General features: G+C 43.1%; 1 protein-coding gene across 4 annotated transcripts in view; it reads right to left on the bottom strand.

The window, feature by feature from the left end:
* Positions 1–13,435, bottom strand: part of F8 (coagulation factor VIII) — a 146,788-nt gene that overhangs the window by 129,933 nt on the left and 3,420 nt on the right. For 2 of the 4 annotated variants that reach the window (XM_025276850.3, XM_025276848.3), the window contains exon 2: positions 13,019–13,230. In XM_025276850.3, coding sequence (XP_025132635.2) covers positions 13,019–13,164 — 146 coding nt within the window. In that variant the 5' untranslated portion in view covers positions 13,165–13,230. The remainder of the gene's footprint in view (positions 1–13,018; positions 13,231–13,435) is intronic. The other 2 variants (XM_006060854.4, XM_025276849.3) reach the window with 2 other exon arrangements.

The following is a 13,435-nucleotide window of genomic DNA, read 5'->3' on the forward strand; positions in this document are numbered from 1 at the left end:
TTCCTTTTCTCCTTTGCGTTTCACTTCTCTTCTTTTCACAGCTATTTGTAAGGCCTCCCCAGACAGCCATTTTGCTTTTTTGCATTTCTTTTCCATGGGGATGGTCTTGATCCCTGTCTCCTGTACAATGTCATGAACCTCCGTCCATAGTTCATCAGGCACTCTATCTATCAGATCTAGTTCCTTAAATCTATTTCTCACTTCCACTGTATAATCATAAAGGATTTGATTTAGGTCATACCTCAATGGTCTAGTGGTTTTCCCTACTTTCTTCAACTTAAGTCTGAATTTGGCAATAAGGGGTTCATGATCTGAGCCACAGTCAGCTCCTGGTCTTGTTTTTGCTGACTGTATAAAGCTTCTCCATGTTTGGCTGCAAAGACTATAATCAGTCTGATTTCGGTGTTGACCATCTGGTGATGTCCATGTGTAGAGTCTTCAACTCAATGAAACTAAGCCATGCACTGTGGGGCCACCCAAGATGGGCAGGTCATTGTGGAGAGGTCTGACAGAATGTGGTCCACTGGAGAAGGGAATGGCAAACCACTTCAGTATTCTTGCCTTGAGAACCCCATGAACAGTATGAAAAGGCAAAATGATAGGATACTGAAAGAGGAACTCCCCAGGTCAGTAGGTGCCCAATATGCTACTGGAGTTCAGTGGAGAAATAACTCCAGAAAGAATGAAGGGATGGAGCCAAAGCAAAAACAATACCCAGTTGTGGATGTGACTGGTGATAGAAGCAAGGTCTGATGCTGTAAAGAGCAATATTGTATAGGAAGCTGGAATGTTAGGTCCATGAATCAAGGCAAATTGGAAGTGGTCAAACAGGAGATGGCAAGAGTGAATGTTGACATTCTAGGAATCAGTGAACTAAAATGGACTGTAATGGGTGAATTTAACTCAGATGGCCATTATATCTACTACTGCGGGCAGGAATCCCTTAGAAGAAATGGAGTAGCCATCATGGTCAACAAAAGAGTCTGAAATGCAGTACTTGGATGCAATCTCAAAAACGACAGAATGATCTCTGTTCGTTTCTAAGCAAAGCATTCAATATCACAGTAATCCAAGTCTATGTCCCAACCAGTAACGCTGAAGAAGCTGAAGTTGAACAGTTCTATGAAGACCTACAAGACCTTTTAGAACTAACACCCCCCCCCAAAAGATAATTATGTTAATGTTCCCCAAATGTTATTCTTTGCCTCAATTATTAAAAGTCTTTTAGGTTAAGGCCGATACCCAACTTTTTCCTGTCTCCCTATCTGACAAGTTAGGTTTACATGTCCTCGGGCCCAGTCTAGTTTGAGTAATCAAAAGGACTAAGGTGAATCGTAGCATAGAAAGCCCCAGCCAAGCTGGCAGAAAATACAAAATGGTTGTAGGTGATTATTTCTACTCACTGATTTTCATGTGCCAATTTTTGTATCCCATGGAGTAGTTTTGCAGTTTTCTACATGCCATAGAAGGCTCTCTTCCTGGTTTATGCTCTGACCACCTAATTCTTGTCTGTCATCATATTTTTACCAATTGGTAATCTTTCAACAAGCCAAGGAAGTGTAGGCAAGAGGCATGGACATTTGAGTTATAAAGATTCATACGGAGAAAACAAAGCTCTTGCCTTGACAGAAAGCTTTCATGTGGAGAGTCAAAAAAATTGAGCACTCACCCCCTGCAAATGTATATTCATTCACTTATAAACCATGTACTGCATGCCACTGTACCATCCCAGGACACATGCTAGAAATATGCAAAAAGAGAGGCTTTAAAGGTATATAAATAAATGTAGAGTGGGTGTTGTTTCTTGTCTTATTGCCCCTCAGGGGTTTTTGCAAAACAGGATATACAAGAGATTGAGAATGGTACAAAGGACAACAATAAAGATAAATTGCTAAAAAGAGCGGCAGCTTCTGATTGTGGGTATTGGTATACTTGGAGTGATAGGCACACTATACTTGGGATTACTATGAAGTGAAATAAATAACAAGGCATCTCGCATTTATTACTTACTTCTTTCTCAACCTTATGCTAAAACAAAAATTTCAGCATTCCTTTAAGGAGTAGCTGCACCAGAGAATAATTTATTCTCATAAGAAATTTTTTTGTTTGTTTGTTTTCTTAGAAGGGTTTTAGTGGGAATACTGATGTAGAAAAGGCAAATGCAATCTAAAATGGTAAAAGTTGCTAAATTGGAAAATCACTGACCTACAGGGATTGTAAACTTTTTCCAACTTTTTGTTGCAGTAAAACATACAAAACATAGTATTTACTATCTTAAACATTGTTAAGTATACATCCCATTAGTACTAAGTATATTAATTTTATTAAAATAACAATAACCATCCCAACCACCCTTCTGCATAACTCTTTTTACCTTGCAAAACTGAAAGTCTAACTCCTCAGTGCCCACTTCCTCCAGGTCCTGAAACTATTAGTCTACTTTCTGTCTCTATAGAGTTCACTACTGTAAGCACCTCATGCAAGTGAAATCACACAGTATTTGTCTTTTTGTGACCGGTTGATTTCACTGAGCAGAAACTCTTCAGTGTTCAATTATTTTGCAGTAGATGTAATAATTCTCTTCTTTTTCAAGCCTCAATACTATTCCATTTGATGTATATATCACGTTTTTTTTTTTTTTATGTATTCATTCATCGATGGATATTTGGGTTGCTTCCGTGTTTTACTTATTGAGAATAATGCTACTATGAACATGGGTGTACAAACAGCTCAAGACTCTGCCTTCAATTATTTTGAGTCCATACTCAGAACTAGAATTGCTGAGTCATATGACAACACGAATGGAAGGGCAGGGAAGAGTGGCAAGAAAAGGGGTAGACCCAGACAGACACACGGGACAGCCACTCATGGAAGGATGCTCCATGAGCCCGAGATGGGGTCAAGACCGAGGAGGAAGGATCAGCCAAGGAAGTGAGGTAGACGTCTCTTCAGAAAATGGAAGGGTTTGGCTGAACCTGAACATGGGAGCATGCACTTAACATTTACCTTCCTCCACGTAAAGTCAAGATGGTCGGAAGCACAAAAGAAAGTGGCCAAGTGATGCAGAGGCGCAGAGGAAGACCTCTGCAGCCTTGCAGGGGTCAAGCATCAAGACTGACTGCAAATACTCTTCCCAAGTGTGCGTGGACCTCTCTCAGGGAGGCTGACTGAGGAGGCCAAGAGGAGGAAGGAAGGAAGACCTCATCTTGAACTTTGAATAAAGATGTCATTGAGAGGTGCCATCAGGGGAGCTAGGAGACCATTCTTCTGGCCCTTTTCAAATGCGATCTAGTGAATTAAAAGATAAGTGACTCCCCGCCTCCCTCCCATCCCAGAGAGCCTTGCATCTCAGTCCATCCCAGGCTTTCCAGATCGCCCCAGAAAGCACATGCCCAGCGAGCAGCTTGGCCAGCCCAAGGCCGGGACAGATGACTCTGTGCTGGCTGAGGGCCTGAAGCCAGCATGCTGATAAGGAAGCCCTTCCAGTAAAATCAGCTGATTCATGGAGCATGGAGTGGAGACCTGCATGGATTGGGGCGAATGAACGGATCCTCAACAGCCCATCTCATCTAGTCCTGCTACACGGTCGCTGGTACCTCACGTTACACTTACAGCCATGTCAGGGATCCCTGGAAACCAGTTGCTAAGGGGGGAAAAAACTCTGAGCTTTATTTCTAGATGGGTCAGCTTGCTGTGGGGCTTCCCAGGTAGCTCAGTGGTAAAGAACCTGCCCGCAAAGCAGGAGATCTGGGTTCGATCCCTGGGTTGGGAAGATACCCTGGTAGAGGAAATGGTAACCCACGCCAGGATTCTGACCTGAAGAATCCCACGGACAGAGGAGCCTGGTGGGCTACAGTCCATGGAGTCATAGAGTCAGACATGACTGAAGTGACTGATCACACACACACACACAGCTTGATACCCAGGGGCAAGCCAAAAATGGACTGACGCTGTATTACAGCCCCACTCAGGGTTGGACTTAACAGAGAGTGGAGAAGGAATATCCCCCAATGGGCCACAGTTTGGCTAAAGTTGTTGCTTCTTCACTTTGAACAGAAAGAGAAACAGCCCAGTGTTCAAATATATTGAGACTGATGGACAGCAGCAGATAGCTTGACTGTCTGTTCAGGAGCCTAGAAGGAAAAGGACTGGAAAGTCAGGGACACTAATGTCTGGGGCCAAAGCATATTAGTCAGTGGGTGCAAAATAAAAAGACCTGCATGTCCTATGTTCATGCCTCAGACAGTATCTATTGTGGAAGAAGCATAAAAGAATAACATAGACAACATGACTGACTGTTACCATTAGCCAGCCTTGACACATGTCATCTCTGTGCTGTCAAGATATAAGCTAAATGGCTATGGAGAGAATTAGTGAATGGACCCAAAAGCAAAGTTTCCCACTGACTAAGGCTGCAGCCATGAATTAAAAATAAGCTTACTCCTTGGAAGAAAAGTTATGACCAAGTTAGACAGCATATTAAAAAACAGAGACATTACTTTGCCAATAAAGGTCCATCTAGTCAAAGCTATGGTTTTTCCAGTAGTCATGTATGGATGTGATTGTTGGACTATAAACAAAGCTGAGCACCGAAGAATTGATGCTTTTGAACTGTGATGTTGAAGAATTTTGAGAGTCCCTTGGACTGCAAGGAGATACAACCAGTCCATCCTAAAGGAAATCAGTACTGAATATTCATTGGAAGGACTGATGTTGAAGCTGAAACTCCAATACTTTGGCCACCTGATGCGAAGAGCTGACTCATTTGAAAAGACACTGAAGAGCTGACTCATTTGAAAAGACACTGAATAGCTGACTCATTTGAAAAGACACTGATGCTGGGAAGATTGAAGGCAGGAGGAGAAGGGGATGACAGGATGAGATGGTTGGATGTCATCACCGACTCAATGGACATGAGTTTGAGTAAACTCCAGGAGTTGGTGATGGACAGGGAGGCCTGGCGTGCTGCGGTTCCTGGTGTCACAAAGAGTCGGACACTACTGAACAACTGAAGTGAACTGAACTGCAGGCTCATTTAACTAGTGTCATCTCTAAAAATCCAACCCACCAGCAAGAGAAACCACTGCTGAGTTCCCAGTTGGTCCATCACGCACACTAGCCAAATATTTGGTGGCAAAATGATTGCCTTAAATCCCTTCCATCCTAGCAGGGCTGGTGCTTCAGTCTGGTGGGAAGTGACATGTATTCCAGGGATATGTTAGCTTTCCTGCCTGCTGGGTCTCAGCTAGCACTGGCACCTGAGGACTCACCGAGGGTTTGATTCACTGATTCAGGATCCCATATGGCATCCTAACAGATTGGGACCAGTGTACAGCAAAGGAGGTGATGCAGTGAGCCCACGACCATGGCATTCACTGGATTTATCGGATGCCACCCCATCCAGATGCTGGGAGGGATTGGGGGCAAGAGAAGGGGACGACAGAGGATGAGATGGCTGGATGGCATCACTGACTCAATGGACATGAGTCTGAGTGAACTCCGGGAGTTGGTGATGGACAGGGAGGCCTGGCATGCTGCAGTTCATGGGGTCACAAAGAGTCGGACACGACTGAGCGACTGATCTGATCTGATCTGATCTGACCCCATCCAGAAACTGCCAGACAGAGAAAGGAATTGGAGGACCTCTCTACCTAAAGCTCCACGAAGCTAGAGGGTCAGCCTCCAAGGTGCCGGATATGCATTGATTCAGAGATGCTTTTGGGGCCCCAATGAGAACACAGGGATTTAGGAACCAAAGAATGACAGCAAACAAATCTCTTTTCCCCTATGACTCCCCCGAGGAGTCTGTGCCGCCCGTCCCCGCCTGTAGCTCTGTTTGGGCTCAGCGATTCCAGAAGGTCCTTGCAGCTAAACACAGGGGTCTCACTGACTGAGAAGCCAGGGGCGCCCCTTGGGTACCCAGGACTACCTTACCCAAGGAGCGGCGCGCCAAAGGAGCCCACGGGGAACCGCCACGAAGAGGAGGTGGGTACCGCCCACCGGGAGGCGGGCAGGACTGGGTCACACCCCTGGGCAGCCCCCACAGCTGAGGGGCACAGTGCAGCGGCCCCTGGGACCTGGAGCAGTTGCCCCCGATACACGTGAGGACATGGAGGGTGAGTGGGTGGGGGCCGTGATGGAGACGAGGTTGCGGGGGTGGAGAATGGCTCGGAAAGTGCTCGAACCCGGCCACCTGGGCTCTGGGTGCTGCTGGAGGCCCACCCCCACCCCCGCCCCCGCCTAGAGCTCAGGTCTCTTCTAGAGGCCGATGCCCCGCCTACAGTGGCCTGGACGTCTCCTCTCCAAAGCAGCCCACGGGCCCTTCCCAGGGAGGCCACACCCACCCCAGAGCAGACCGCACCCCTTTCTGGAGCAGGCCTCGCCCCTCTTCAGAGCAGGCCACACCCCCTCCCAGGATAGTCAGGGTTCAGTGGAACCGGTGGCTGACTTTATTTTTTGGGCTCCAAAATCACTGCAGATGGTGACTGCAACCATGAAATTAAAAGACACTTACTCCTTAGAAGGAAAGTTATGACCAACGTAGACAGTATATTAAAAAGCAGAGACATTACTTTGTCAACAAAGGTCCATCTAGTCAAGGCTGTGGTTTTTCCGGTAGTTATGTATGGATGTGAGAGTTGGACCATAAAGAAAGCTGAGCGCCAAAGAACTGATGCTTTTGAACTGTGGTATTGGAGAAGACTCTTGAGAGTTCCTTGGACTGCAAGGAGATCCAACCAGTCCATCCTAAAGGAGATCAGTCCTGGGTGTTCATTGGAAGGACTGATGTTGAAGCTGAAACTCCAATACTTTGGCTGCCTGATGCGAAGAGCTGACTCATTTGAAAAGACCCTGATGCTGGGAAAGATTGAGGGCAGGAGGAGAAGGGGACAACAGAAGATGAGATGGTTGGATGGCATCACTGACTCAATGGACATGAGTTTGGGTAAACTCCAGGAGTTGGTGACGGGCAGGGAGGCCTGGTGTGCTGTGGTTCATGGGGTCGCAAAGAGTTGGCCATGACTGAGTGACTGAACTGAATGGCTGATCATTACGGAGATACAGGGGCCTGGTGGCCTTGGCCCAACCGGGACAACTCAGAAGGGTCATCTGAGCTCCAGAGTTCCGTGGAGGGCTGGCCTGCACAGCGGCCCAGTTTCTCCCTCTGCCCACTCCTGCTTCCTCGGGTATTGATCCCAAGACAACTCTAAATAACGTTCCTACAGGACAATCTCTATCTCACAGTCTGCTTCTAGGGAACCCAATCTGTGACACTAATTAATATTTCAATGTGCTCTAATTTCATCCATCCCTGGAAATTTCCATGGCACTAGCTTTGGCATAGACCTACAGGGCTTTTAGTCATTGAACCTTGAGTTGATTTGTCCCATCTCCTGGCAACCTTGAGGCACAGTCATCAACTCCTCCCTAGTTTGTTCCCTTCTCCTCTGCCTAGTCCATCTCCTTGATTCTGCTGAGTCTGCCTTACCCAGTTTCTCTGAAGTTGCCAGTGGTTTCTAACAAGACTCAGATCTATGTCCAGAGATAGGTATTTTGCTACACACTAGCACAGTGCTTTCACTTTAATATTTCTGACTAAAATGAAAATCTAAGACATAAAAAGTGTTTACTAGATCAAGAGCTTGGAAGACCAGAGAAGGAACAGGATCACCAGTACACAGAAACAATTTTTTTCTCTCTCTGAGGGGAAAGGGAAAAATCAAAAGCTAGATAAAAGAACAAGGTTGTGCAACAGAGAAAACAGAAGGCCTAGGCCCTAGTCAACTGGGACGTGATTTATAACTCTGATTCAGCATAATCTGCACAGTAAGTGACAAAATGTTCCTAGGTTCACAGGTTTTACTCTTTCCTAACTTATGTGGGGTTTTGTTTGTGTATTTCCCTTGGGCTTTGATATATAAATCTTGCCAAATATATTTCGCAACAATGTCCTTGACGTGAACTGTTCTTTCACATTTTATCTAAAATCCATCGGAAAACCTATTATATTCCCTGACCTTTGCTTAGAAGAAGTTGAGCAGCTGCAGGAATAGATAATATAAAACTGAATTTCCCAGATGTTTATTTCAAGTCTTGGCAGAGGTTGTCAGGATATGTTCAGAGTCAGCTTATCCTGTTAATCAGTATCAAAATAATCTGGACTATAAAATGGTATCATCAAAATAAAATTCTATCAACTTTTTCCTGGTAAATACATGTGACTACCTATAAAACAAAAGAAATCTAGATACTAAATAAATCGTTTTCTCCATTCAGTTTTATACAGACTGTGATTCACTATACCTCAACCTGCACGCTATAATACAAGCACAACATATTAAGTACAATTATCTCAACACTAATTTTTAAATAGTCCAATATTAACAGATAAATGGCCAATGGTTCATTTAGATACCAGGCTACTGATCGTCTGGGCCTCTACTTCAGGATCAGTCACACTGCACAACCACAGGCTTGGATCCCTTCCTTAAACTATACACAAAAATTAACTCAAATAACTCAATATAAGAGCTCAAACTATAAAACTCTTAGAAGAAAGCACTGGTATAAATCTCTGTGACTTTGGATTTGGTAATAGCTTTTTAGATATGATACCAAGAACACAAGCAACTAGCAGGAAAAAATAGATAAATTGGAATTCATCAAAATGAAAATCTTTGTGCTGTGAGAAAATTTTGAAAACAAGTGTACTTGTATCCAGAATATATAAAGAATTCTCAAAACTCAACAATAATAAGACAACCCAATGTAAAAACAGGCTAAATATTTGCATCATTGTGTTATTAAATAATATACAGGAATGGTCAATCACAAATGTAAAGACGCTCAGTATCTTTAGTATCAGAGAAATGTAAAATTAAACATACAGTAAGATATCAGTCATTAAAATAACTAAAATACTTAAATACATTAAAATAACTAAAATACTAAAATACTTCAGTTCAGTTCAGTCACTCAGTTGTGTCTGACTCTTTGCGACCCCATGAACTGCAGCATGCCAGGCCTCCCTGTCCATCACCAACTCCTGGAGTTTACCCAAACTCATGTCCAATGAGTCAGTGATGCCATCCAACCATCTCATCCTCTGTCTAGCAACATCACATACCCAGTATGTGTTGCAACTGGCACTTTCATGCATTGTTGATGAGAGTACAAAATGGTATAATCATTCCAGAAATCTGTTCATAGTGTCTTATAAAGTTAAATGTGCATTTTCACATGATCCAGCGATCTCACTCATCGAATATGCAGCTAAGATAAATGAAAGCAGATGGCCACACAAACACTTGTACAGGAATGTTCACAGCAGGTTTATTTATATTAACCCCTGGAAACAAGTCAAAGGTTAACGTGGCAGTGAAAAGGTATACATTGTGATATATTCCCTCAAAAGAGCACTAATCAGCAATAAAAAGGACAGAACAACTTCATGTGACAGTCAGCATTAAAAAGGACAGAACAACTTCATGTGACAGCCTGAGCAAATTTCCAAATCACAATGCTTAAGATAAAAATCCAGATACTGAAGAGTGCATACTGTATGAATTTACTGATATAAAAGTCTTGTAAAGTCAAAAGCAAATTTGTAATTCCAGAAAGGAGCTTGTTGCCTGGTGCCAGGTCAAGGTAGAGAGACTTACTAAAAGGTTGCAGGATGATTGATTGGGGTGGTGTTTATGTAACTGGTATGATTTGTCAAAACTTCTCAAACTGCACATTTAAGAATCTGTGTGTTTCACTATATGTAAATTATACCTGTGGTAGGGAAAATGTCTCTCATGACCTCTGCCCCTTGGCATTATGCTCAGGAATATGTTCTGTTATGTGGTAGAAGAAACTTGACAGATGGAATTAAGGTTGTTAATCAGTTGGTCTTGAGATGGGAGAGGATCTTGAAATGTCTGGGTGGGTCCAATGTAACCATGAGGATTCTTAAAAGTGGAAGAGGGAGACAGAGCAGAAGTTTTAACAGATGTCATGGAAATTGAAGTTAGATCTGAAGCATGAAAGAGACTTGATGTACACTTGTTAGCATGAAGATAGAGGGCACTGCATGGAAACTGAAAGAAGGAACTAAATTCCAGTTGAGCCTGGAAGTGGGTTTCCCCCCACTCCCCCAAGCTGGAGCCTCCAGTAAGGACCATAGCCCTGTAAACACCTTGATTTTGGCCTTGTATGATCCCAAGTCGAGTTCCTAGTTGAGCCCACCTGGATTTCTGACCCACTGAAACTGTGAGATAATAAGTAGATGTTATTGCAAACTGCTACGAACAAAGCTAGTGGAGGGGATGGAATTCCAGTTGAGCTATTTCAAATCCTAAAAGATGATGCTGTGAAAGTGCTGCACTCAATATGCAAGCAAATATAAAAACTCAGCAGTGGTGACAGGACTGGGAAAGGTCAGTTTTCATTCCAATCTCAAAGAAGGGCAGTGCCAAAGGATGTTCAAACTACTGCACAATTGCACTCATTCCACATGCTAGCATGCTGCTAAGCTAAGTCACTTCAGTCATGTCCGACTCTGTGTGACCCCATAGACGGCAGCCCACCAGGCTCCCCCGTCTCTGGGATTCTCCAGGCAAGAACACTGGAGTGGGTTGCCATTTCCTTCTCCAATGCATGAAAGTGAAAAGTGAAAGGGAAGTTGCTCAGTCGTGTCCAACTCTTAGCGACCTCTTGGACTGCAGCCTACTGGGCTCCTCCATCCATGGGATTTTCCAGGCAAGAGTACTGGAGTGGGTTGCCATTGCCTTCTCATGCTAGCATAGTAATGCTCAAAATTCTCAAAATGCTCAAGCCAGGCTTCAACAGTACGTGAACCAAGAACGTTCAGATGTTCAAGCTGGATTTAGAAAAGGCAGAGGAATCAGAAATCAAAAAGCCAACATCTGCTGGATCATAGAAAAAGCAAGAGAATTCAAGAAAAACATCTACTTCTGCTTCATTGATGATGCTAAAGCCTTTGACTGTGTGGATCTCAGCAAACAGTGGAGAATTCTTAAAGAGATGGGAATACCAAACCACCTTACCTACCTCCTGAAAAACCTGTATGCAGGTCAAGTAGCAACAGTTAGAACCAGACATGGAACAACAGACTGGTTCCAAATTGGCAGAGGAGTACAACAAGGCTGTATACTGTCACCCTGCTTATTTAACTTATATGCAGAGTACATCATGAGAAATGCTGGGCTGGATGAAGCACAAGCTGGAATCAAGATTGCCATGAGAAATATCAATAACCTCAGATATGCAGATGATACCACCCTTATGGCAGAAAGAGAACAGGAACAAAAGAGGCTCTTGATGAAAGTGAAAGAGGAGTAAAAAAGCTGGCTTAAAACTCAACATTCAAAAAACGGAGATCACGGCATCCTGTCCCATCATTCATGGCAAATAAATGGGGAAACAATGGAAACAGTGATGAACTTTATTTTCTTGGGCTCCAAAATCCCTGCAGGTGGTGACTGCAGCCACAAAATTAAAAGACACTTGCTCCTTGGAAGAAAAGCTATGACAAAACTAGATAGCATATTAAAAAGCAGATATATTGCTTTGCTGACAAAGGTCTGAATAGTCAAAGCTATGGTTTTTCCAGTAGTTATGTATGGATGTGAGAGTTGGACTATAAAGAAGGCTGAGCACCAAAGAATTGATGCTTTTGAGGTGTGGTGTTGGAGAAGACTCTTGAGAGTCCCTTGGAATGCAAGGAGATCCAACCAGTCCATCCTAAAGGAAATCAGTCCTGAATATTCATTGGAAGGACTGATGCTGAAGCTGAAACTCCAATACTTTAGCCATCTGATGCGAAAAACTGACTCATTGGAAAAGATCCTGATGCTGGAAAAGATTGAAGGCAGGAGCAGAAAGGGAAAGAAATTTTACATAGTCATTAAATTGACTTGCACAGGATTCCATTAGGTGTTAATGAGTGAGAAAAATGTATAGTATCCTATTTTTGTAAAACAATGACAAAGAAAACCTTTATTTGCATATATGTGCAAACATGTGTGTTCATGAATCTATATTACCATACTAGGGCTACCCGATTGGGGATAATCAAGAAGAAGGTTCAGGTAGAAGAAATGTAGGTAGCAAAGCAAGCAGAACAAAAAAGATTGTAATACTTGTATTACATGACCATATATAATATTTACATTACCATCAAGTATGTACTGGGCTTAAAACTTTATAATACACATTTAAAGAAAACACAACAAAATTGTAAATAAATGTTTTCAGCATTCAACTCAATAAGCAAACAGTTAGATCAACAAAATGAACCAAAGGAAGTAAGGAAGAAGAAATGAACTGATGAAAGTAAAAGTGGAAATTGATGGACCCAAAAGACGCAAGTTCCTGACAAAAGCGATAAAATCCAGAAACGTCCTAAAAGTATTACTTGTAAGAGAGGTAACGAGAACATACACAAGCTAAGAACAGAGATATAACTACAGACACAAAAGAGGTTAACAATATCACATGACTACTATGTGACTTGATTCCAATACACTATAAAATCTAGGCATAATGGATTGCTTTCTAGGAAAATGTATATAAATAAACATCGACCGAAGAATAGGTAGAAAATCTGACTAAATCAATGACCACAGATAATATTGGAAAGATTACTTAATCCTACTCTCCAAAATGTGCCAGAACCCAGAAAAGATGAAAAGCTTCTGAATTCATGGTTAATACTATCTTTACACCAAAACTGGGTAATACTGATGGGTCTTGTTGCTCTTCTCCCTGATAGAAGTTTTGTTCCATCTCTTATGCTTCTTGCCTCTCTGCCCTCACTCTATCCCACTCTCCAGTTTCCAGAGTGGCAGCATGTGACAAATAGGTTATATCTATGAAAAGGATTGGCAGTGACTTGGAAATGCTCTTTAGGGCTTCAGTAGTATCATAGCCACTGTAACCCATGTCTGTATCTTCCGCCAGCCAGAGTCCCACACCCACCATCCTGCCCAGCATCTCAAGAACCTGGGTTTACCTCGTGTTCACATGCAGCTCACTGAGCAGTTCACTTCGCATATAGTCCCAGGAGAGTTCCACTGCACCCAGGTAGTATCTTCTGATGGCACCGAAGCTGCATGGCCAGAGGCACAGAAAGAAGCAGGTAGAGAGCTTGATGTGCATGGCTCTGATGGCTGGAAAATGTTCTACTGGAGAAGTGAAAAATCAGTTCTCTAAAAACATCCTAGGCTTCCAGGAGGCAAAAAAAAAAAAGGTAAATTTTCTATGATTTCGTGAAAAGTTCCAAAATTTTCGGAAAGGACATTAGGGGACTTAAGAACAGCATGAGAGCTCAGCAGTGGCAGATAGGATTGCTTCCTTTTGGGTGATGGGAAGCCACCACAGGAAGAAGTGAGTAGGAAGAGGAAGGCTGAGCTCAAGCTTAACCCGTTCA

This window comes from Bubalus bubalis, chromosome X (genome assembly GCF_019923935.1).
Source record: "Bubalus bubalis isolate 160015118507 breed Murrah chromosome X, NDDB_SH_1, whole genome shotgun sequence".
In the NCBI taxonomy this organism is placed as follows: domain Eukaryota; kingdom Metazoa; phylum Chordata; class Mammalia; order Artiodactyla; family Bovidae; genus Bubalus; species Bubalus bubalis.